This window comes from Bombyx mandarina, chromosome 18 (genome assembly GCF_030267445.1).
Source record: "Bombyx mandarina strain Sakado chromosome 18, ASM3026744v2".
NCBI classification, from domain to species: Eukaryota; Metazoa; Arthropoda; class Insecta; order Lepidoptera; family Bombycidae; genus Bombyx; species Bombyx mandarina.
Genome location: NC_143224.1, coordinates 6,552,263 through 6,579,445, shown reverse-complemented (window position 1 = coordinate 6,579,445; position 27,183 = coordinate 6,552,263). Strand labels below are relative to the sequence as shown.

Here is a 27,183-nt window from a genome sequence, read left to right as displayed (position 1 = left end):
ATCATGTGCTTAGAAATAATATTAATTCTTCAATATTTTGAAAATGTTTATCTCTATGTAAATTAATTACCTTAATAGTGCTCATCTGGCTCAACTGATATTCGGATGAAACTGTGCAATTTGTTCAACTAATGACTGTACACTGAATGCATTTGATGCGGGCAAAGGATGTTTAGACTATTCTTTGAATAATACCAGCCGTTGAAAAGTTGAAATTTGTTTGTTTGGACTTTTATTCACAACACGAATGGTTATGATTTAATGTCCGATTGTGTCCGAAGCATATGTTTTCTGAATGTTTGATCTTCTTACGTGTAATCAGGAGAACAGATGGGTGAATGAAGTAGATAAACTACAAACGAAATCAATAGATCGGTTACTGGTTACCTTCAACGTAGACTGTAAAGGCTGTTCCATTTTGTGCAACTCTGAACGGACGACACGGCAAAGAACCCACATCTGGTCGTAAATCAGACACTTCGCGGTGAAGGAATAACCGAAATCGCAACCTTAGCTCGTAAAAGAAAAGGTTGAAATTTTCATGAATGACAAAATACTTTGTATTTCCAAGCTCAAGAATGCTATTGAAATAAGGGTGCTCCCAGATAAGGCCTTTATCGATGCATAAAGTATGTTATTATGAAGTCTCTCGGTCGCCTTGAAGACACGTTATGCGCAAAGGAGAAAGCCTTTATCATTGAGGTATTTGCGGTATCTGTATATTTGCACCTGTCGTAAATTTGACCTTTACCGAGCCCCGCAAGTTTTAAACGAAGCACCGTGTGTACAGATTATGCTAACGAAGTGTACAATAACTTCATTGTTATTACAACATCTGAATAAATTATAAAATTTGCTACGTTACCGCTCTGAGAATTCAGCACAATTAATTACCTAATAAGGATTTAAGGTATTTACTAAATTGTGTGTCTAATATTTAGTGTCAGCAAACAAATTTAGCATAAGGTTTGTAATCAAATTTCTAGACCATTTAACTTGATATAAATGCTACTATATCTTATCTTATCTTATACCTTTAAACGAGCAATTCTTGTATATTAATCTAATTATATGTATGTAATCTGAACCTCGGAAACGGCTCCAACGATTTTCATAAAATTTAGTATACAGGGGATTTCGGGGGTGATAAATCGATCTAGCTACGATTTATTTTCAGAAAATGTTGTTTTAATCGTGTTTTCAATAATCAACTCTTCCCGACATCTATTGGTGAATAATAATACTATTTTTCTTAATTGAGGGCAACTAACCGCTTTAAAGACACAACAAGATGGCGTTATCATCTAGTTAAAATTATTGTAGTAAACAGTAATGATTGTTAATGTCTCTTTGAGAACCCAGCACATTTAATGACCTAATAAGGATTGAAGGTATTTACTAAATTGTGTGTCTAATATTTAGTGTCAGCAAACAAATTTAGCATATGGTTTGTAATAAATTTCTAGACCATTCAACTTGATATAAATGCTACTATCTTAAAATTATTATAGTAAGCAGTAATGAATGACTCAGTATTATAAAACCATCCTGAAATGGTATTTAATGAATCTAGAAGTTTTAAAGCTATATAATTCGAGGGCCCTTTGTGAAAACTATTTATCACTCAATATTAATGCTCATGTTCCGTCGTGATGAACAGTTTTGCAAACTATTGCTTGAAACATTTTTTTTTATTGCTTAGATGGGTGGACGGGTGGCCCATCTGGTGTTAGGTGGTTACCGGAGCCCATAGACATCTACAGCATAAATACCGCCACCCACTTTGAGACATGAGTTCTAAGTTCTCACTTTTAACCGTACAAAGGTCGCTCCGCCCTTCGAACCGAAATGCATTACTGCTTCACTGCAGAAATAGGCAGGTTGGTGATACCTACTCGTGCGGACTCACAATACGGCCTACCACCAATACAGTTTACAAGGAAATGACAAGACTTCTAAAGGGTTTGTTTTCATTGACATAGATAGAGCTTGCTAGCTTTTTTGAAAAGCATAAAGGGTCGTACATTCAGATCCATGATGGAAATACAAACTACTAAAAAACCAGACCATAGATTTAATTTCTTGATTTTACTGTTCATTAAATATTTAGGTAGAACTTGCAAGCAAATTGCACGTGTACGTAAGCAAATTGATCGAATTTTATTTAATTAATTATTGATTAATATTTATGATATGATTATTCATTATTGATTAACAAATTGATCCTGATCAAATCTGTGAAATACTTGAGTTGTAGATGGTAGTCACAACCAAACAAGAAGTGGAAAATTTTGTAGACACACTATCTAAATGAAAATAGACCTAAGATATTGTTGGTTTCTTCTTTGGAGGAAGAAAAATGGACACCCAGACTAAGACTAAATAATATACGGTATTTAGTAAGCTATTCATTTTTAGGCAAATAAAACATCAGTCCGTGACTCAGACAGTGTGTTTCCAGAGGTCTTTTTTGCCACGTACCATCCGGTTATGGAATGAGCTCCCCTCCACGGTGTTTCCCGAGCGCTATGACATGTCCTTCTTCAAACGAGGCTTAAGCGGTAGGCAGCGGCTTGGCTCTGCCCCTGGCATTACTGAAGTCCATGGGCGACGGGAACCGCTCACCATCAGGTGGGCCGTACGCTCGTCTGCCTACAAGGGCAATAAAAAAACATAAAAACCGTCAAAGTGCTTACAAATTTGATCACGACTTTTTTGTCAATACGCCAACATTTTATTGAAGAATTAATTATTCGAAACCAAAATTTCTTTGTTCACGATTACGAAAAATACACAAACATAATTGAAAATTACTCTCAAAACATAGATATCAAATATATCCACACTTAGCGAACTTGACAAGTTATGTTGTTCATGTAGACTCGTGTATCCAGAGTGGCAAGCTGCCAAGAATGTTGCTTGAGCTCACCTAAGCTGTCTAGTATATATATTGTACGTTCAGTACAACAGAATAAATCTAACAGACGACATATCAGAAGATATTTAATTAGCGTTAACTCTTTTGTCGTTGGTAATTAAATAACATTTCGGAAAATAAAGAAATGTTTTCCATTTATGCGAACATAAAAGAAACTTTCACTGATAACGACTATTATTGCTTCAGTTTCTAAATTTATGAAACACCTTTTTTGTAGATCAACTACTTTATACCTAGTCAGGTCATAAATTCTGTCACATGTTTAATGTAAAATAATTGAAACAAGTTTATTCATTATGTAACTATTCATATACCAAAATGAACTTAACAAAACATAGATTCTTATGACACTAAAGTTTATTCAAAATGACCTCCGTGATTTTGAATACAGGCCTTCAATCTGCGCGGCCAGTCGTCTATCGCAGCACGAACGAGGTCCATGTCAATATCGGCGGCTGCCTTAATCAAGGATGTCTTGAGTGACTCCAAATTGGGATGAGGCTTTGAGCACGCCTTTTCCTCCAAGTGTTGCCATATCTTGTAATCTAACGGATTCAAATCTGGACTGGAGGAAGGCCAGTCTTCGTGCCGGATGAAGTCGATTTCACGCGCCGCCAGCCAGTCTTGTGTGCTCTTCGCCCTATGAGCTGGCGCCGAATCTTGTTGGAATACCCAGTGCCTGTTATTGAACATGGTATGAGAAACAGGTTCCACAAGGTTCGTCAGGACTGTATTTTGATACACAACTGCATTCGTTTTTACACCTTTCTCACAAAAATGTACCTCTGTTAAGCCCCAATAAGAAACTCCCAACCATACCATGAGCGAAGATGGAAAATGACCTCGTTGGACACGCGGAATACGGTTGCTCGCTTCTTCACTACTGTGTGCGTACACCTTATCATTTTGTTTGTTGTAGCTCTCTTCTACGGTAAAATTTTTTTCATCCGAAAAAAGAATTTCCCGATATTTTTTCCCGCGTACCGCTTCAACAAAGCGCGGCATCTCTTCAGTCTCAGGTCCATTAGACGAGCATTCAAACGATGTCCTGTTTTTCTTCGATATGCCCGAAACCCTAAGTCTTCATTTAACACCCTTTTCACCGTGGTTCTGCTTAACCCCATCTGAAGGGCCAACAGTTTCTGCTTACGTTTGGGATTTCTTTGAATTCGCGCCTTCACAGCTTTTATCACTGCTGGAGTCCTAACAGACCTAGGGCGATCACTTCTTGACCTGTCATCTACACTAGAGTCTTCATTGTATCGTTTGATGGTACGATAAACGAATCTTTTGGTTATATTCAAATTTTTCAGTATGTTAAAAATTTGAATTGGCGCGTAACCGCAACGATGCAACGCAATAACTGCAACACGGTCTTCTTTAAGCGTCCACTCCATATTTAAAAATGAGTAAAATTCTAAAAGTATACATTTTTATTTTCATGAACAATTCGAAATTCGAATTCAATAAACTTTTTTGTGGCCAGCATTCTAAAAGAAAAGTTTTTACTGTGTGACAATACTTATGACCTGACTAGTTATAATAATAAATGTACAGAATAGTATAGTGTATTTACAGATCTTAAGGTAAACAATATTTTTAAATATTCAGTAATAATAAATGATATACTTTTATATTCAGAGCTACACACAAAAAAGATGATTTTTAAGTTATCTATGTGGCCACCGAAGTCCATAGACATCTACCACATAAATACCACTATCCACATTGAGACATGAGTTATAAATCTCCGTTTTTGCAGTACAACGGCTGCCTCCCACCCTTTAAACCGAATTACTGCTTCACGGCAGAAATAAGTAGAATCAAAAATTGTATATTTCGTTTTAGAGATTGATATCTATTCAAACAGTTTTTCCACTATTCAAAACTTTTGAAAGGTCACACAGGCCATGATAAATAATGAACAAGAATTTAATCTAAGCCAAATCACGTTAACAAAACTGTTTACGTACAAATTAATCGAAGGAAGAATGAGTTGATTGATTTAACTTTTGGAGCCGTCTTAAAGTTGTTGGGAACTTCAGAAGCGGTACAAGTACTTAAATAATAAAATGAAATTGAAACAAAACCGTCTAGTTGTAATTTGAAATATCGTTCTGTACATTTAGTATGAATATTATTTAAGTTTGTTCTATTACTGCGGTTTTTTAAATCAAAACTTTGAAACTATAATTTAAAAATTTCTAACGACGTGTTCGAATCCGGTAAACAATTAGTACCAGGTGGCCCAAGAGCTCGTCACTAAGTAATTTGAAAAAAACGTGTTCTATTTTTTACTCCTCTTGAACTATTCATCAATTCTTTTAAAACTTTTAAGATAACAAAATTGTGCAATCGCATGGAAAGCATAGTCTCTTCCTGGTAGAATACCATCGTAAAATATCGGCCTACCCACATACTCAGAAAAAGTTGACATTGACAATGACATGGCCAATTGTAAAATTAAAAACTAGATCAAACTGCAATATGGATACTTGCTATGCAGATCCTACCTAGTAGGATAATCTGCTTAAGAAGAAGACAAAATCCATCAAAATCAAAAGATTTCTTAGGAAAAACGACGTACGGAAGCAATGTCGTGAAAATGCAAAGATCGAGCGCCTACATCCTCTAATGAGCTGCAAACATCGGGATATCACACGTGATTTACCGTATCTTAACGTTTCTGCAACGTAATTGATGAGATATAATGTATAAAGTAAAGCAGGATAAGCGTATAGGCTTCAAATTTTGATAGAATATAACGCGCAAAATTTTTTGTGCAAGGATTATAAGAATTATTTTAACTTCTAGCCCAAAAGCTATACTAATATTATGAATGAGAAATTTTGTCTGTTTGGACATTTGTTGCTGAATCACGCTAATGTGTCTAAATTTAGATGGAATTTCGCGCACAAATCGTTTATATTCTGATTTAACATATAGGATACTTTTCATGACGGTGATATTAACCGTGCAACGCCGGGTATATCTACTGAAATTTGTTTATTGGTACAAGATTTTCATTACCAAGGGGTCTATAATGTGACTAATAAGTTTATGGCCTGAAGCGCTCTTTACTCAGAGAAAATGCAACGCTTTTTTTTTCTAGAATTACAAGTCGATGCAGATGAAACAGCGGGGACCTCTATTTAAGAAATAATTGCAAAACGAATTTAAAAATTTAAAATAATAGGCATTCTAGCTCACGACTCGTTGGTGTTAAGTGATTACTGCAATTCGTGTCTCTTTTATTGCATAACGTCTATCTAACCCTATAAAAAAGTGGAAGAACCAAAGTTGCTGACATAACCCGTAGGATTAGCAAGCTGAAATGGCAACGGGCAGGCTACATAGCGCAAAGATCGGACGGCCGATGAGGCGGAAAGATTCTTGAGTGGGAACGACGTATTGGTAAGCGCAGTGTGGGACGGCCACCTACCAAATAGATTACTGGTGGTAGGACCTCTTGAGAGTCCGCGCCGGTAGGTACCACCGCCCCGCCTATTTCTGCCGTGAAGCAGGCGTTGCGAATGCGTTTCGGTTTAAAGGGTGGAGCAGCCGTTGTAACTATATTGAAACCTTACAACTTATATCTCAAGGTGTGTGGCGCATTTACGCTGTAGATGTCTATGGGCTCCAGTAACCACTTAACACCAGGTGGGCTGTGAGCTCGTCCACACATCTAAGCAATAAAAAAAAAAAAAAAAGGATACAGGTGGCAAAGGACCGGCCGCACTGAAGATCGATTGGAGAAACCTATGTTCAGAAGTGAACAGATATAGGCTAAGATTATATTATGAACTCTTTTCGCCTGATCACATGACTGCTTCGTGGCAAAAAAGACAGTGTAAAGACGAATGTACCAATGGTGGCAGGTACCCACGCTGATAGGCTTATAATATGCCTACTATGAATATATTATGCTGACTAGCTACGACGTTGATTGATCAATGACATTTTCTGTAAATATTTTCAAAAACTGTCAAACTATTCGGCTGATATTATTATAATTGGTAATATTGTATGTAATATTGTAATCATTTGCTCTGCGACTAATCAGCATTTATTTTACGAAGCTGTTCTAAATTGTCCTAAGAACGGAAACGTGTAATTTATGGAGATTAGTTTGCAGAATACATTGACTAGACAAATTAGAAGACACACCCACGAACGAGCGATGACCCACCCACCCGCAAGCGCTTACTCCATCCACGTCCTCGCTTTTTTTTTGTGACCTTAATACATATTTCTTCGAAGCTATTTTTACGAATACCGAGATCGTGAACTACATTGAAATTAGTGAAAATCAATTTGAACGATCCTCTTTCTGGCAGTTTAAAGTTAAACGGAGCGTTTTATCACAACTAAAAAAAAGCTGAGTTTCAAATTAAGAACGAAAGCATTGTCAAAAAAAAAATTAAGGCGTTGACGCATAATATTACTATTTTGAAATAAATGTAGTTTAATTACACCTGTTAAAAAATATTTACCGTTTACCGAAACTTACCGTTAACCAACAAACATGTAGGGGAATGTTACTCAACTATTACAACTAAAGATACCTCAGGTATGTTAACAAAAACTCTTAAACGTCCATCTTATTTGGAATGCCGCACTAAGAGGTCCTTGACACAAATCCCTTATCAGAAAGTTTATTTAGAAAGACGTTTCTGGAATTCTGTGGCCACTTAAGTTACGATAATGCATACTTTATGCTACTAAAAGGATTCGATTCGGCGGTCCTTCTCAATATGTTCGAATTTCATTTTAGTTTACGGTCGTCTTTATTTAAGCACTGTTTTCTATATCATCGTCTAAGTACACATCGTTGTTCAGATAATAATACCGGGCAAATCAAATTTGCTTATTTTTTTAGGTGAAACAAACACTTCGATTTCTTTCAACGATTTTGTCAGATTTATTTCGTGCTACGTTAAATAGATATACTGTATATTACCTATTTGTACGGTAGGCAGCGGCTTGGCTCTGCCCCTGGCATTGCTGAAGTCCATGGGCGACGGTAACCACTCACCATCAGGTGGGCCGTATGCTCGTCTGCATACAAGGGCAATAAAAAAAAAAAAAAATTGTGGACGTATCTGATAAAATCCTTAAAATGTATTTAGCATTTTGTCTCTACCATTCAGAGATGGTTTTTTGGCTTGCGCAGTAAGCGACGATATATTCCATTTTCAACATGAGCATAATAAATAAACGAAAAACAAAAAATGCTTTCCGATACAAGTCTCTCAAGTAAACTTCTCTAAAGTTTCCTTCATATTAATACTTAATACCCGTATCTAGTTTTTGTTAGAATTATTTTGTTATTTATGAATGTGACACACGGCAGTGATTTTAATGCGTTCACAAAACGTTATGCTTCTTAGGAGTAGCATTTTGATGGAATTTTAATACCGTCGTACACTTCTATATGCATTGTCGGCGAGCCGTGGAATTTCACGCCTTGGGTGCCTAATTTATGCTTCCTCGTCTGTTCTTAAGCCTCTATCCATTTCCTTTTTCATTCAACTTGAGTACATTGTATGAAAGAAATCAGAAAAGAGAGGGATTATTTTAACCTATTTTAACATGATTATTTTTCTGTTTAAACTTACCTTCATAATATTTTTGTACTGCAGCCTGAACAAGAAAAAGACAATAATGATCATAAAATTTATTTTGTGTGTGTGTTTTTTATATGTCACTTTCTTTCACTTTATGAAGGAAGGGTCCGTACCGTACCGACTCATACTCAGCAGTGGGATAAAAGGGAACCTGATTTATTTTTGATGGTTTAAACTATTTCGATACTAAATTCCGATAAAATGGTTTCAGTAGTTTTGGCGTGAAAACGTAACAGACAGAGTCAATTTCGTTAGTATCAGTTTCTATGGAAATATGGTATTCAATCATTAGTTTATTGATCATACTACATTTCTATTTTTTCTATCAATATGAACACGATAAAAATACGAGTAAACTCCGTCGCGACATCAATCTCGCACAAACGGATCACAATATTAGTGACATGTATGGAGTGAACACTACAACCGAACGCACGATTCCTTATTGGTTTGAAAGCCACGTCATTTCGGATCCTCCCGATCCACTCTGGATGCTTTTCGGCACTCCAAGCACCGGTTACCGTTCTCAACGAACTCGTCGAGTTCGACGTGCAACTTAACCCACAGACACAGCCCACTAAGTTTCTTTTTTTATCTTCTCAATGGGTCACGATTCCGATCCAGTGGTAGATTAAGCGAAGCTGTTATTCTTGCTAGAGCTAGTGTTAATAATTTCATAACAAGGAACAATTTTAATACCCGAGAAGTCGTACAAAATGCCTTTGAAGGTTTTATTGACTCCAGCACACCTGATTTCTTCAAGAAGGACATTGAAAACTTGTTACTGCACTGGCACAGATGCATCGATATCATAGGTGCATAATTTGATTGATATAGAAAAAAAAAAAAAAAAATTACAAACTTCCTAAATACTAAGCGGAAATTTCCAAGGTAACTCATTATTCGCCATATACGCCACGACTTTTTTTTTTTTTTTTGTCAGGAGGAAATCGCCGGACTTCCGCCCTTCCCTGGGGATGGAGGGCGGGGTATGTCGGAGTCGAACCGACTAAAACCTCCTGTCTCTCAACAACCAACGTCCAAACCTCGCATGAGACAAAACTCATGAAAAGGCAAAGGGGGGAAAGTGAAGCGTTTAGTGCGGAGCACATCTCTCCCATCACCCTCCCCCTCGGGACGCCGGACTGGTGGTCGTCGGCGCCACGACCACCAGCCCTCTCGGTCGGCAGGCTATCCGAAGCCCGCCTAGATGGCGCCGGTTAGAATGGTCTATCCTACGGAATACCCCGCTGGGTCAGAACCAGCGTGGGTTGAGGATAGCCGGCCTTCCATCACCCGGATGCTCATGCGTAAAACGCGTGCAGAGCAGCTTGCACGACGTCTTCTTAGGTCCCCCTCGCCGGTCCCCAGACCGACATATGAGGGGGACCCGAAACACTTAGAGGGCCAGGGCTTGGGCGAGATCCGCCTCCCTGGCCCCCGCTCGACGGCGGCGGGCCTGTGCGTCTCTCACGCGCCCCGCCGCCTCCTTCTGCGAGATGGTGCACTCGCAGAAGTCGAGCATCGCCTTCCACGACTCGTCGTCACCGAGCATCGATGCCACAACACTCGGCAACGACAAGTCGTTTCCTATTTTTGCGACGAGGACACGGCGCCACCCCTCCCATGCGGGGCAGGCGAAGAGCGTGTGCTCCACCGTGTCCAAGTCGCAACCACAATGGTGGCACTCTGCCGTCGGCTCGGCTCCGATCCGGTGCAGGAACTCACCGAAGCAACCATGCCCAGTGAGCACCTGCGTGAGCCGGAAAGTGAGGCGTCCTCTGTCACGATTCACCCAATTCACAAGAACCGGGTGAATCGCCTCGACGGTCCTACGACCAGCCGAAGGATCGGCCAGCCGTCTGGACCATGACTCCAGCACGGACCGCCGAGATTGGGCCTTCCGCGCTCTGACCACACTGGGGCTGGGACGTGCCACGCCCCGGGAACGAAGGTCAGCCCGCCACTGATAGTCAGCGGCGAGCGCCTCCGCCTCCAGGACCCAAGGCGGCGTCCCAGCCATACGCCACGACTAGTTTACTATATATCTTGTTTGTGTACTATAGTTCTACATGAAGATGAATGTCTTTTATTGCCCTTCTAGGCAGACGAGCATACGACCACCTAATAGTAAGTAGTTATGGTGACTCATGGACGTCGGTAATATCAGGAGCATGACAAAGTCGCTTCCTACCGCTAAATACTCTTCGCAATGATAATGCGGTATCGTTCCCGTTTCACTTTTGATCATCAAAATTTAATAATCACATAATTTCATAATCAATTCACGGAAACTTTCAAGCGATGAATGTACATACAGTCAAATGTCAAAAATTCACATCCGAACTTTAATTTACCTAAAAATTTTACCTCTTATAGCTTTAGTTAAAATTATTCCATAATATGTATGATGGAAACAATGCAACGGAATATTTCGAACAATTTGGAGATTTCCGTTCAGGCTTTTGTTTATTTTTACAACCCATTGTTGTTATATGAAATGAGTATAATTTGTATGTCAACAAACAATAAATCGCAGTATTGTTGTTTCATTACCTAGTATATTCGTGAACGTCATTTAACTCTCATTGGTCACACTGAATAAATAACTTTGGCGATAGGCCCTCACTGCAATATTATATTATCGCTTTCGGAATATGAAAATGAGGTGGAAAAATAAGTAGAGTATCTACCATTACGGGTAGATAATGATCTTGTAGATCCATCCATTCCACTGCTTTTATCTCATTCGTCGGTAAAAGTGTGGTAATGGAAGGATCTACAAGATATGCTACGGCAATCGCCAAACGCATTCAGCTTTGTTATACATTATCACCAATCTGTATAGACTCAAACCACTGAGCGGTGAGGAGTCTCCATGTAACCAAATTCGCATCGTCTTCCTGAGGTAGTCGCATATAGTATTGCGCGGTGATGATAGTATCAGTAAGTTATTACCATACTTAACTATTTATACTACGAAGCAGTAATTCGTCCCGATGACAAGTACAGCTGTACAGAATTGAAGCTTCGACCTCGTGCTTTAAGGGCGATGGTATTCACGCTATTATATCGATAATCGTTAACCACTTAAACACGGATGTCCATGAGCTAGAAAGCTTATCTATGCTAGTTCTATAAATAAACTTCAACAAGCATTCGAACACTTGTTCAGTTTAGGCTGTTTTTTTTACATACTCTAATAGCCTTGAGAGGCTTCGCCTTGACATGGTGAGCTCACGGGGCTCAAACCGGGAGCTTTGCTAACACTGGTCCTAGTAAGAGCAGTTCTTCGCAAAATCTACCACCGGATCGGAAACGCGACCCAGAGAAGATCCGGCGAGAAACTCAGCGAACTGTGTCTATGGGTTAATTTACTCGTCGAGCCCTTCGTTGCAAGCGACGGGTTCGGCGAGGACGGTGACCGGTGCTTGAGGTACCTAAAAGCACAGTTAATGGATCGGGAAGTTCCATAATGACGTGTTTAGGGCAAGCTGGTAATGGTAGGGAAGCCGCTGTATAATAAAAATTAAGATTTCATTTTTATATCTAAGCATTTCGTTTATACATATGTGTGTGTATACCAAATATATTACTTACGATAAAACATTTTCACTACTTAACAGTACTTTCTAAATTTGTAATAAAATTTTCGCGACATTAAATACATTTTTCTATTAAAGTTGGTTTCCCGTAGGATTATCTCAAATGAACGAGACGGGGACAGTTAATTCAATGTCGCAAGTCCCCAGCTTCATTACCTTATACGAACAAAAACGGGATAATAAAACCGCCTAGTAAAAAACTGGAATGATATTTTGAGTTTTAAACATTCTTAATTAAATGTAAAAACACACGAGAACAAAAATTTATTTATTGCCTTAAAATAGGGAAATAAGGAGAATAATAAATAATTGACGATTTATTTATTACCCATCCGTAAGTATGTATATGAACTCAGCGACTGAACAGTCCGGCACTTGGTTCATAACATCATCCCATTGCCCACCGGATCTTCGCAACCTGTTCGAATTCTGGTTCGCTGGTAAAAGAAGTAGGCTACTTACTACTATCCCCGGGCTTCGGGGCGAGCCCCTCTGCCTGGGCATGGGCTCCCTACTCCTATGAAGCAGGGGTGACAATGCTAGCAGGTAACACATGTAATGTCATCGCATCGACAAATATATGTTTATATAAAATATTGAGGCCTGATGAAGGATGGGGTTTGATGAGTTTGATGGGATTTGACAGTGATGTACGGTGATACACGTCTGTGTCAGTGATAGTTGCGCTTGAAAACCCTAGAGCTGTTAGTCTTATTCGATAGCGCTCGAACAGTTTTAAGCAATATGGGTTTACGCCCCTCCTACAATCCATGCAACCCAAAAAACGATTGATTCATTTAAGTATTTCTATTTTCAAGAGATTAATAAAAAATACGTAAAAGCTTCGAATTTGACATTTATAATCTTCTTATATACGCCCGTTCCTTCCTGAAGTTCTGACTCTAATTAAAAATATACTTAATTAATAGGCAATGTAAATATCGACACCTGACACTTTCAGTATTAAGGCCGTCTTAAAGAACGAAGAATAAATCTTCGTATAACGTTACCTATAAAGTATCTATGAAGAGGTTTATAAGGAAATGCTTTATGGTACAAAGATTTATAGTATATTTGAAACTGCCAAAGTGTATTTTATACGTTAGCTAATCAAAATACGTTTATTTAATGCGTTTTTTTATTTATATATCAGCCTTTCGGCATATAAAATTCAGTGCTTAAAAATCCCAATTAACTACCGTTCTGAATATATCAATCATTAATTAAAACCAAATTGCCATATGCATTTTTTTTTTTTAATTACTTGTTGAACTGATAAATCTCAGTGCCATGCTAGTCATTTGTTAGTGCATCGCGTGTCACTATTAAAATGTCATTAGAACACCATTTTGGATTTTATCGAAGACTGTACTGTTTGATGTATCACGAAGAGTATAATTATAAATATATCGAAGCAGCTTCTAAGCCTTTATTTTTCGACCAATTTAAATAACTTCTGTAAATAAAGTTTGATGGTTTAACACAAATAGGAACTCTTTGCATGAGTGTTTGTTAATATCCTCATTGCGAAATTAAACAAATAACAGCGCAATTTTCCGCGCAATCATCACTAACGATAAACGATTTCTGAATACATTTCGTTTTATCGTATTTTGTAAAATAAAATGTAATTCAATCACATCTAAGTACACGCAATCAAAGCTACACGCCGCGTGTTTTGTTTGTCAAAAATATTACGCAAGCGAAAATAAAATCCACAAGGAACATTCCGTGATTGCGAACAAGGTATTAGAGGGTGTAGCAACATTTACATACATGAATAAGTCACACGCGGAAACGGTTCCATGTATGATAGTCTTCAATGAGCTTATGACGATATACCCTAGAAGTAGTGAAGGTACGAACTTGTTATAGAAGTCGAATGTTCTACTCTAATTTAATATTCATAGAGACTAATTTTTTTTTTGAGCTTCATGTAGTTTTGGTTCTAAGGTCTCGCGCATGCTCCAATAAAGAATAAATTACACACTTCCTGTATTAAGCCTCCGATATATCTTCTTATACGGAGCTTAAAGTAATCTCAAGCAAAGTGTGATATATTATTTCGAAAACAAACTTGTGCGTATCTGAAGTCTGAGGACTTTTTACTTAATCTCTGAGACTTAACCATTGCGAAATGAAAAGCGTGCTTAGAAAGAATTATTTATTATCTTACATTTGTAACATTCGTTCAAGTAAAAAATCTATTAAATTTTGCTATAGAAATAAAAAGAGAGAAATGAAATATTAATACGATTATATAAAAACGACAGACGTCATTCATTTAGAAAAAAATAAAATAAATCCACAATTGGATTAGAGAGTAGAAGTTCAAAACATGAATTACGGCATATTAACAAAAACAACTATTTTTAAAGACGAAAACAGTAAAACGGTCATTTTTGCGCTTTGTGAAACTCTATAGCTCTTATGTGAAACTGTCCAACCATAACTGGAATCCTAGCTTCTTAAAAATTTAAAGTTCTGTAGAAGTAGAAGTGTTTGTGACATTATCGATCCTCAAGCTGTAGACGACCACAAATTTAATAGAGTTGATGAATTATTACCCTTGAATGCGCGGTTAGACTAAAAGCTGATCAAAATAAATTCAATTAATGAATTCGACCTGACTTAAAAGACAAAACGCCTAATGTAGAATGTAAGAATTAATTTATCTAAAAAGAAGTACGTTACTAGCACGCAGTTGGAAAACTTTCATGATGATAGAATAATAAATATATCAATCTCGTAAACTTTATAATTTGGATAATCACTAATAAGCTGCGCCTTGTCTATTTTTCCTACGAACTAGAAATGCATTTTGGTTTGAAGGGAGCGACAGTTGTTAAATTATACGAATGAGACTTAGATCCCATGTCTCATGTTGCGATGTCCATAGGCTCCAGTAGCTTGTTAATATCGGGTAGTTGAAATCGTTCATCTGCCAATGCAATAAAAAAATATTACTTTTCTTCAATGTACAAACACACCGGATTCCTCTGTTTTATTATTATGCTGTTATTAATTAATTTCACATTAGAATACCGCATAATGTTTGCGATCAATTTCTTTACTTTTAAAATAGGTATTTCATTTGTTAATTACTGTTATTTGCATCTTTCTCGAATTGAGAACCAGTTCAAGAAATGTTGCGTCTTTAAATCTCTGTCATATATGACCTGCGTGTTATTTTAACAAAGGGATGCTATTCATATCTTTGCCGGTAGTTAAAATCAGATTCTCCTCTTATGTTAAATACTTGAGATCAAAAAAGCCGAGAGAATCCGCAGATTATTACATATTTAATAATATTTTGTGTCTTTTCCGTAACCTCTTCAAACAGATATTTAGCGATAACCTACGGCTCTTTTAGTACACCTCGCAACAAAATTATTATTCTGAGTCGGTTATTAATACAGTTGAAATATACTTTTGTTTTTGTAACGATTAAAAACGCAAAGCACTTAAAAACTTTAGAATGGCTAATTGTATATATGGGTAATAACGTTTTGTAACGATCCGATAATAGTGCAATCGTATTGCAATTAACATTTAGGATTTCCTAAGCAATGACTTTTCGTAACAGTATGATTGTGATTCAAGACACAGTATAAACGAGATCACCGAATTATTTTAGTAACGAATTAATATAATAATTTAATTGAGACTTCGATTCGGATGGGCTTTAACGCAAGGTCTTAATAGCATTAAATTTTATAGTCAAGATATATAAGTCATAAGATCGGAATGGTACCTTGCATTAAGTACTTCTATTGAAAAAAATAGCTACCTTGTGTCTTGGAATCCCAGCCGCAAGATACAATTAAATGCTATCTTCAAAATTAAGACATCCAAAACTAAACCTGACACTATGACTACACACACACAAAGCGCTTCTTACTCAAAAACTTTAAGTTTAATTTGAAGTTTTTAATTTATTTTAAATCTAGATCTAGATTTTCATGATCAGATAGTTTTCAAATACTTTGTGTAAAACTTTTATACATTTTTATGTTACATGACAATTAACAATTACCACAATTGACAATTTAATATTAGAGAGACAAAAAAAACTAGAACATTTAAATGTAAGTTCTAATTAATCCCTAAGCCATCGTCTCCTACTAAGTTACGGCCAAGACCGTCTCGTAGATAGTTCAGCAATAAAATGCTTTATGTTCTTAATAACGAGCCCCGTAAAACTACGCTTGGTATTTAATTGATGGGGGCAGTTCTACACATCTGCTTACATTTCTTTAGACTCCAAAACATATGTTTAAAAAATAAACATTTAGTATCTATTTAACTCATAACGTGATCGTTGCTGTCCCTGGACATGATTTCGTACTCTCAATATCTTTTTTTTTTTTTTGCTTAGTTGGATGTACGATCTCACAGCCCACCAGGTGTTAAGTGATTACTGGAGCCCATAGACATCTACAACGTAAATGCGCCACCCACCTCGAGATATAAGTTCTAAGGTCTCAGTATAGTTACAACGGCTACCCCACTCTTCGAACCGAAACGCATTACTGCTTCACGGCAGAAATAGGCGGGGTGGTGGTACCTACCCGTGCGGACTCCCAAGAGGTCCTACCACCAGTGATTACGCAAATTATAATTTTGCGGGTTTGGTTTTTATTACACGATGTTATTCCTTCACCGTGGAAGAAAATTTGTTGAGTACGTATTTCATTAGAAAAATTGGTACTCGCCTGCGGCATTCGAACACCGGTGCATCGCTACATACGAATGCACCGGACGTTTTATCCTTTAGGCCACGACGACTTCAAATCATACATCTCAATATCTTTGGAATGACACATTTACCCTTCAAACGGATGATTCCTTCGCATTAGAAATAGATCCGACATTGACTCCCACTGGTTCTTAGCGTGCTACTGGTAAAACTTGTAAAAAGGTGTTAGTTCGAAAAAAACATATTGAAATAGCGGGTTACAAAAACTATTTACAACGTAATATTTTTCTTTAATTTAAAGGGATTCCAGTGAAGTACACTCTAGTGTCGCGTAGCGTGGGAAACGATATTGTCAGCGTTAGAACGCGATCGGCAGCAAAGCGACAGAATTTCAGCCATAAATATGAATAAGTTTAGGAAAATTTTGCTCGAGGATTTGCAAAATATGCAAACGTGTTACCTTAGCAACGTAAATCTATATTACGAGTTACTTCGCGTCACCTTATATTATAATAAAAAAGGATGGTTTTATTAAATATTCATGTAATTTTCAAACTTATGCCAGTTTTACTTTTCGTTTTGGTCGTTCTTTCTGTATACTTTTTCGATGATAAAGTTTTTACGAATATTTATAAAACTCATGCATACGCTAGAGACGTTACACGGCTATAAATTGATTTTTACAAAACTAATACAATGTACATAGTTTAGAAATAATGTTTTGTAATTGTGTTGTAAGCTTTACTTAAGATTCGACACGATTAGAAATTAATGTTAAGTCTATTAATAAGCCCGTCGACAAATTCTGTTAAGTAAACATGGCTTTATTATTTACCCGTGTAAGCAGACGACCATACGAGCCACCTGATGATGAGTTGTTACCGTGGCTCAGCACGCTCAATAGTGCCAGGGGCAGAGCCAAGTCGCTGCCTACCGTGAAACTAGCTTCATAGTTCTTTCTGTGTTGGAAAGAACTATTTTTTTAAGTATCATATTATGAATAGATGGATAGCCAATCTAAAGACCCACTTACCGGTTACCGCGCTTATACATAAAAAAGCAGTTAGCACCATTCTAAAATATCAACATAGAACAACACCTCGTTTATGTGTGACTACAAAAACTTATTAGTATTCGTACTGTTGGAAAATGAAATTAAAATAAAAGATGTGACATTAAGTCGTCAATATTTCAAATTATGTCTGCGATGAACAGAAACCGAAGATCTATAGTTGACTATATTTGTTTTTCGCATTTACTTCGATTAGCATTTTCGTCTAGCATAGGTACTTCATAATAGCTACTTCATACTCGAGAAGCATTCAACTCTATACGATAGGAAGCTTTCTCAAAAAGTGTTATGTTTCTTAAGCAAAGTACTAAAAACACACGAAAACTTAGGACAGGTTTAACCGCCGTCGATGTTCTACAATACGTATTTTCAAAGGCGACTTTTACGCCAAATAGTATGCAGAAACAAGAACAAGCATTTACATAAACATTATTAAATCGTCGAATATGTATGAGGTGACTTATGTGGAGCACTGGAATGGGAGTACCCTAATCCCATTCAACATTATGGGGTTTATGTCATATTATACTGGAATTGCTCGCACAAGAACTTTACAAACAGCTTTATCTATTGTAAGTTCTTGAGAAATGTGGCCCTCGAACAAATAATGTGTTTCACCAAATACAGATTTTATTTCGTAATAAAATTTACTCACATTCTCGTTAAACTTTATTTCATACAAAGAAACTACATTTATTATAGAGTTAAGGAATAAGGATGACGAAATCTCTACCTACATATAATTGGCGAATCCTAAATAGTTCAGAACCTTTTTCTCACATGTTTGTCAAATAATTATCTTTTTTGTGTAATAGTTATTGAGGAGTGTTATAAAAAAAAGACTAAGATTCAGACTACGGCATTAAAGAATTCAACAAAATAATTCCAAACAAAATACACAGAAACTAATCCCCTAAAAGTGATTTTTTTTAAACACATTTATTATTACAGCCTTATGTTCCTTTACGAGAAGTGAAATATAGCACAGTTAATAACAGTTTGTGTACGTCTCGTTCTAGAATGCTAACAATGAAGTATTTCCACACAACGTTGTTTGAACTCCTTGAATATAAGTTTGAAAACAAACCCGTTTCTTGAATATTCATCATTCAGTTTTATTTAACTCTCAAACAATACAGGATTTATTTATCATGGGTAAATAGAAGGTAGACGAGTGAGGACTCTCTGCGAAGTTAATTTTGGAGCGGTAGTATAGGAAGTTCATTGAAGAAGACAAAATTATGACCTCATTGGGGTTTCGGGGTGTGATTTGTCGCAGCCAAGTATGCGTTGGAAAAAGAAAAAGAACACTCGCCTCATATCATGAAGCTTCCATCATCATCATCATCAGCCTATAGCAGTCCACTGCTGGACATAGGCCTCTCTAATTGTTCGCCACCGAGCACGATGCTCGGCTTCTCTCATCCAGTTCCTGCCAGCCACGTTGCACAGATCATCACTTCAGCGAGCCTGAGGGCGTCCTGCACTGCGTTTTCCAGTTCGCAGTCTCCACTCAAGAACGCGTTTACCCAAACGGTTATCGGTTGTCCGGCTAATATGGCCAGCCCATTGCTTCCATGACTGGAGGGTAAATAACAAGTAAAACTACGTCAGATTTGAACGAAATGTTTCTGAAATGTATTGTAATAGCAATTTGAATCACAATACGTACCTTAAGTAAAGTTCCAAAATGACTTTAGAAAATGTTACAATACAAACTAGCTTTATAATTTTTTTCGCAAATTTTATCAAGCGTATGCAACGCGTTACCATTAAAATACACGTTAGTATTATTGAGCACAGAAACTTTTAAGAAAGTGCTATTGTATTATTAAGCTTGAGCCAGAACAATCCCACATACTGAATACATATCATATTCAGTGATTTGAACTAGTATAACAGGTGCCCATCGCTCTTTACCCCCTATATTCAGAATTTATATTCAGTTGATAATCAGCTACAAGGTTTTTAGTGTATAATAACTAAGATCAAAGCGAGGTGGAAAACTTAACTTCATTTTGGAATAATCTTTATGTGTGAAATGTAAACGTATGAAATGAAAAAAATAAAGTTATGAATTAACAAACGTTAAAACAAAGAATATATCCCCAATTTTCATACCGCGTTTTTATATTCTTCCTTACGTTGTTGGATTCCCAGTGCGATCATATGGAGAATGGAATTTTAGGAAATTTGTTGGGAATACATTCGCATTCTCGATAGCTATACGAGTATGTACAGAGGATTTCGTTTTATCTCTATAGCTGATATTCATAAATTGTGTTACTGCCACTTTAGGTATGAAGGCATTATAGTGCCGTTAGTATAATTCAATACTTAGGTCAGTAGCCCTGACCTATGGACCAGAGGTTCTGTATTTGATCCCCAATCGGTATCCATACCTAAGTAGGAGTAATAAGTAGACGCGGATTTCTTACTGCAGATGATAGAAGTTCTCAAAACCAACACGGGATTAAGTAGCAACCAGAGCTCATCAAACCCAAACCGGATTTAACGACACACGAATATTTAGAATAGATGTGGTAATCTATTTTTTTTCTTCCCTTTATTCAATTGACTCTACATGATTCAGCACTCTCCATACTTTTATTTTACTTTACTTGCTTGGTTTTTATTTATATATCTCCAGTCCTTTGATACCAACCGCAGGGCACAGGCCTCCCCTTTTTTATGCCATAACGTTCGATCGCCCGCCATTCTCATCCACGTCGATATTGTCGATTTTAATATAACACTTTAAAAGCAACACTAAGTACACAGCCCGAAAGACAAATTAACGATTGATGTACATTCACCGAAGTGTAAAACTAAGTTCAGAGAAGACATGCCTCACTATGATATGTGTACGTTGAGACGAGCGCGAGAATGAGGCCCGCGCTTTATTTCAATTAAAACTCTGTCCCCGTGCACTTCGAGACGGCGGACTCATTTGATACATCAGATACCTTAATTAACGCATTGAAAGTTTACCAACTTAATTAAGTCGGAATGTTAGTTCTCTCTACGAAGTTGCAGTGCCTTGACGCTTTCAATGTAAATGTTCTGGTCGGCGAACCGCAATAGTGAAAAAAAACTGGTGGTAGGACCTCTTGAAAGTCCGCGCAGTTAGGTACCACCACCCTGCCTATTTCTGCCGTGAAGCAGTAATGCGTTTCGGCTTGAAGGGTGGGGCAGCCGTTGTAACTATACTTGAGACCTTAGAACTTATATCTCAAGCTGGGCGGCGCATTTACGTTGCAGATGTCTATGGCCTCTACTAACCACTTAACACCAGGCGGGCTGTGAGCTCGTCCACCCATCTAAGCAATAAAAAAAAATTGTCTACTGTAGAACTTTAACCAGAGATTCACAATATATATAGCTTTAATAAAACGTAGCCTTTTGTAGACGTACAAGGGCTTAGAGAGAGAAAGAGAAAGATTAAAGAACATCAAGGCGGGTAATGTAATTCACATTGTGACACTTTAGAATTATGAACTAGAGGAATCAATTAATACAATACGGCATATGACCTCGGCCATCTATATATGTTTATAGCCATCTATATATGTTTATAATACAGATAAAAAAAACTAATTATGCGTATAAGAGAAACATATGCATGTTAAGCTTATTAATTCATGATCATAGAAAAACTTGTGAGCCACGTAATATCAATGAAAATCTTTTATTGTATAGATTTCAATGTAATGCATATCTTAGTAAAGGTAAACTAGAGAGAGAGAGAGAGAGAGAATACACTTTATTTCACACCAAAGCACAATTTACATTCGAAAACAGTCAAAAAGCAGATATATTTGTACAATAGGCGGTCTTATCAATAAAAGCGATCTTTTTCAGACAACCGTTTAATTTAGAGAAATTCTGGAAAATATAAAAATATACTAGGTATGTAAACTATAATTGCAATATATATTATTTATTTACTAATTTCAAAAATACAATTCAATTGTCGTGCTTACAGCTTTTTTTGTTAATCATATAACCTACAACAGATACAGTTTTCCTAAGTATCAAGTAAACTGTCGTAACATTTTGTAATATCACCAAGGCACTAATGCATAGTCTACATGAGACGCGAAACTCAGCGGAAGTGAGCCCATTTACATGCTCAAGGGGAAGTTTAATCTAGTGTAGATTTTGAGTGTAGTCTAAACTTTAGTATACTTTGTAAAATTGATAGAATTTTCACCTTTTGTTGCTTTGTGCTATTTTATAATGTAACGATTATTCTAAACTTAATTTATAAAAAGAATACTGACCCGATATGAAGCTTTCACTTACTAGCAATATATTTCTATGGACATATTCGAACATACCTGAAACAAAATAAATTAATTTATTGAGCATTAAATTCCCAAAGTTTGAGCTGTACATGATAATAATATTATATTTTGCCAGATCTATTCTTTAGCATGGAACTGTAGCAGAACAGTTGGACTCACGGCACGTCTGTGTCTTACCTCAACACCACATAAGAATACATCATAACGTGTTAGACGCAAACCACCTTGTTTCATGGAAGTCTCATAGATTGGAATAAAGATCGACCCACTTTTAGAACCGGAGCATATTTTTGCGTATCAGAAAGAAGCACGATGGCAGAAACCGGCCGTCCCAAATTATGCTACTGACGCTCTAAGACTCCTAGCGCAATGCAGTAATGCTTTCATAATAAGTCCTTAATTTTATTCGTTGTTGATTCGTGTCTAATGTTCGTTGTTTATGTCATGAGTTGAAGCTTGTTGGTACTACTTCCCAGTTGACATAACAACATTAGAAGCATGGAATAAAGTGACATTTCAATCAAGCTCGCTATCCGAATTATAATAAAATAAAAACTTCGAGAGGAAAGTCGCGACGTAAAAATCTTATCTGTAATTTAACGATGCAGTTAAAATAACACTTAAAATAAAAGACTTGTAAATGAGTGGAAATTAATTAGTTTGCTCTTCGCTCCGTCTTTGCGACGTCCGAAGGAGGAAAAAGATAATTGAGGAGAAAAATAATAATTTTGAAATAATAAACAGGGTTTTCAGGTTTTTGAGCAAAATTATTCAAAAAATTTAGGTAGATTTTAATCTTAATTTTTAGCAACAGTCTTACTTTTCTAGTTCACAAAATTTGAGATTTTAATATTTGTTAGTAGGGCAAACCATCTCCATTTAAACAGTTATCGACGCCCACGAACACCAAAACTTAGATCGCTTATGAGGACGGCATTCACAGCTTCCTAGGTTCTTCCAAAAAGTCTTACTAATTTTCCACTCATTTTCTCTAATTTCATCACGTCATTTCAAATATCATAAGGTCATATACCAACTACGTAATTTCACGACGAAAGAAGATTTTATAAGCTTGAGGCTGGCATATAATGAAAAAGAAGAAAGAAGAAGTCGGCATTTCAATTCAAAATACTTCAATGATTATCCTAAACGCTAAGCCTGGACATTTGACACACACTTCATTAATCCAGTTCCCCGGCTACTGGGTTAGTGCCTAGCATAACTTTGACTGTGAGTGCTTGCTGTGATTGCCGCAGCAACTTCACCAGTCTCACGGTCAAGAAATGGCTTTGTGAAGAAGCTTTGTAAAGGGCTAAGGATCGAACTCGGTGGGACGAGTCGGATGGAGGAACAGGGAAGACCTAGAATTATAGAGGAACTGGGGACGCCAATGAACTGAGAAGGAGATCGTGGTCCTCGGTTCGTAGGCAGTGAATGTGGGGTCGATGGAGCGGGCGGTAGCCCCCTGCCCGACTTTTGCAGGGGCCTGTCGAGTGTAATGTTCGGGGGCACCCGGTGCTCGACACCAAGGTCTAGTAAGGTGATGGTGCGCTGTGCCTCCAGCGTGCCCCTTACAGTAGTGGAGCAGAGATGGGGAAGAAGTCCCCAGTGATAAATCCCGCGCAACGTATGTCGGGACGGATGCCGGCGAAGGCGGACCCACGGCGCGCACATGGCGCTACCGCAGTTCCCGCTCAGCCGGTGTGGAGGAGCTCGATGGAGTTTAGTTGGTAGTCGTTTTGTTGGGCGGTTCTTGTGTGGCTCATGCTGCGCACCGTCCTACGCGCCTTTCTGAAGTCGTATTTCCCGGGGGCATTTGGAAGAGATCGAAAACCTCCACCCGCGTGCTTTCACTCTTGTTCTCTGGAGAAGCCGCTGTCCGACAAAATCTGGCCCATTATCCCGCGTGGCCGGGCATTCGTAAACTATAATTTCCTAGCGTTAAAAATAAATAAAAGGCCAAAATTCGGTGATTTTATCTTAACAAAAAAAAAAGATGATATCTTGAACCACTGATAATCTAGTTAATTCACAAACTCTAACCATATTTTATTGAAGTGCGATTGAAATTAGTTTAACTATTTATTCAGATAGAAATAGAGCGAACATTCTAGATAGCGATTAGATAGGATAAGTGTCAAACCCGAACTTCCATTATAGCTGGGTTCCACGCAATTTTCTTTCGAGGCTTGAGATTGATGTTTTACACCATTAGCGGAGGCTAATTGTTTCAGACATTATATAGAAACGTCGACGGTCGAAAGACACACGTGAAATCTCATTTATCTTATATCGACGTTTGATTGATGACGCTTGCTCTATTTACCTTTATTAAACCGCTTTTATTTATTTTACTAGCGACCCGCCCTCGCTTCGCTTCGGAAACATCAAAACACAAATGAAACCAAAAAAATAAAATAAAAAAAATAATAAAAAAAGTAGCCTATGTTCATTAGGGACAATGTCGGCTTCTAATGGAAAAAGAATTTTTCAAATCGGTCCAGTAGTTTCGGAGCCTATTCGAAACAAACAAACAAACAAATCTTTCCTCTTTATAATATTAGTATAGATGAACAGATAATAATTGAAGTACGCTTTGAAAATACAGAGCATGCCATTAAATTTGTATTTTCTTTTCTAGTCAGTCATTTTTTTATTCCATGCAGATGGAACAATGAATAACTCAGTTTTAAGTGATTATTGTTAACGACCCAAACAAACAATTTGTTTGCCATTACGTTTTTTGTACATAGCTTCATTTTTTTGATTTGCGCCGCCAAAATGCCGTGATATTAATAAGAAAACTTTCAAATACGTACATACGTCCGGGAGATCTTTAGAATTGCATTTTAATAGACTGAATTTGATTCACAAAAATACTACCAGTGCTGTGTGATGTGATTTCAATTATCCCCTAAAAGTTTACGCAAATATTCACAATTTCAATTCAATTTTTGATGATATAGCTGTTCTTAATATCTGAGAGTGTCGTCCTATAAGGCCCTTGGATTTTTTCACTGTCATTGATGGATGATGTTTAGCTTTGCACGCGTTCCACTAGATTAAAGAAATCTGGTATAATAGCATATTTCTTTATTTTTAAAGCTAAAAAAGGTGTTTTCGTTGAAGAAGATTATAAGATGCTGAGATTAGAAACGTTTCAATTCTTGTTTTAACTACAATTATTAATACGATAGTACTTTTTTTTTTTTTTTTTTTTTTTTTTTTTTTTTTTTTTTTTTTTTTTTTTTTTCCTACCTAAGCTGAGAGCCTTGAGAGGCTATGTCAGCGTAACCCTAACTTTAGTAGGTGAGCTCACGGGGCTCAAACCTGACGATGTTGCTAACACGAACCCTAGCAAGAGTCGTGCTTCGCAGAATCTACCACCGGATCGGAAACGCGACCCACTGAGAAGATCCGGCGAGAAACTCAGTGGGCTGTGTCTGAGAGTTAATTTACTCGTCGAGCCCTTCGTCGCAAGCGACGGGTTCGACGAGAACGGTGACCGGTGCTTGAAGTACCTAGAAGCACCGTTAGTGGATCGGGCGGATCCGAGATGACGTGTTTTGGGCGACGTCGACTGCTTTCCATTCTGTCCGCAGGATCGGGAATGTAGTTACCGGCGGCCACGATGAGAGGGTTCTCGTGTCGTGCCGCTTTATCGAAGTGGCGCATGGACGCCGACTGCAGATACTTACTGATGGACTCTAAGTCCAGGTCGTCATGGAGGTCGACGTTCCTGACGAACCACGGGGCTCCGACGGCTATCCTGCAAAAACGGGATTGAATAATTTGGAATGATTTCAAGTGTATGCGGGCCGCGTGAGCGAACACTACACTTGCATAGGTCATGACGGGGCGTATGCAAGTTTTGTAGAGTGTCACCTTATTTCTAAGGGACATTTTACTTCGCCTACATATCATCGGGTAGAGACGTCCTAGAATGAAGGCGGCACGATCGCGTACCGTCTTGATGTGGGGGCGGAATGTCATCCTACTGTCGAGGGTGACGCCTAAATATTTGACCTTCGGGGCCCACGGTATGGGCTGGTCGAACATCGTGATCGGGCGAACGGCGGGGGCGGGGGTATTGACGCGCCTAGTCGGGAGGGGGATGCTCAGCGTGGTGTTCGGAGGGCGACCCCTTTTGAAGAGCACCGCTGTGCTTTTCGTGGGGTTAATGTCGATGCGCCACTTCCGGAACCACTGTCCCATGGTGGTAGCTGCGGTCTGAAGTCGTCGATGAAGCAACGCCTTCTTCCTACACGAGTAGTAGATGGCGGTGTCATCGGCGAAGAGCGCCAGATGGGTCTCCGGAGACCGGGGTATATCGTTGATATACAAACTGAATAGTAACGGGGAGAGGGCGGAGCCTTGCGGGACTCCGGCTGTGACGCGACGGGGCCGGGAACGCGTTCCCTCAACTCGATATCGGAACGAACGGTTCGACAAGTAGTCTCGTATGATGAGCACGAGTCTGTCTGGCACTCCCATGTTATACAGTTTGAATATCAAACCGTTGTGCCAGACTTTGTCGAACGCCTTCGCTATATCGAAGAAGAGGGCTCCTGTCGGAATGGGTTTCCGCCTGTTCAGCCCTAGTAAGATGTGCTCCGTGAGGCGGTGCACTTGATGGACGCACGAGTGTCTGGCGCGGAATCCAAACTGCTCGTCTATAAGAATTTTATTCGCGGATACGAAATCCCAGAGGCGTTTACGAAGGAGCCGTTCGTATAATTTGCCTATCGCCGGGAGGAGACTGATGGGGCGGTAACTCGCGGTTTCGTTATTCGGTTTGCCCGGCTTGTGTATGCCGATAACGTCCGCTTCTTTCCACGCCGCGGGAAAGATGCAGTTCGTCATAGCAGCATTTAATATCGTGGCCAACATCGTTATCAGTTGGGCTGGTAACAGTTTTAGCGCGCGGTTGCGGAT

General features: G+C 38.2%; 2 protein-coding genes across 2 annotated transcripts in view; both read right to left on the bottom strand.

Annotated features, from left to right (window-relative positions):
• LOC114249098 (Ankyrin-repeat, SH3-domain, and Proline-rich-region containing Protein) overlaps positions 1-27,183 on the bottom strand; it is a 141,469-nt gene that overhangs the window by 92,363 nt on the left and 21,923 nt on the right. The gene's annotated exons all lie outside the window — the stretch shown is intronic.
• The window catches only part of LOC149500979 (apoptosis-stimulating of p53 protein 1-like), a 156,253-nt gene continuing 150,635 nt past the window's right edge, over positions 21,566-27,183 (bottom strand). Inside the window, exon 6 of the mRNA XM_089734641.1 lies at positions 21,566-22,281. Coding sequence (XP_089590767.1) covers positions 22,246-22,281 — 36 coding nt within the window. The 3' untranslated portion in view covers positions 21,566-22,245. The remainder of the gene's footprint in view (positions 22,282-27,183) is intronic.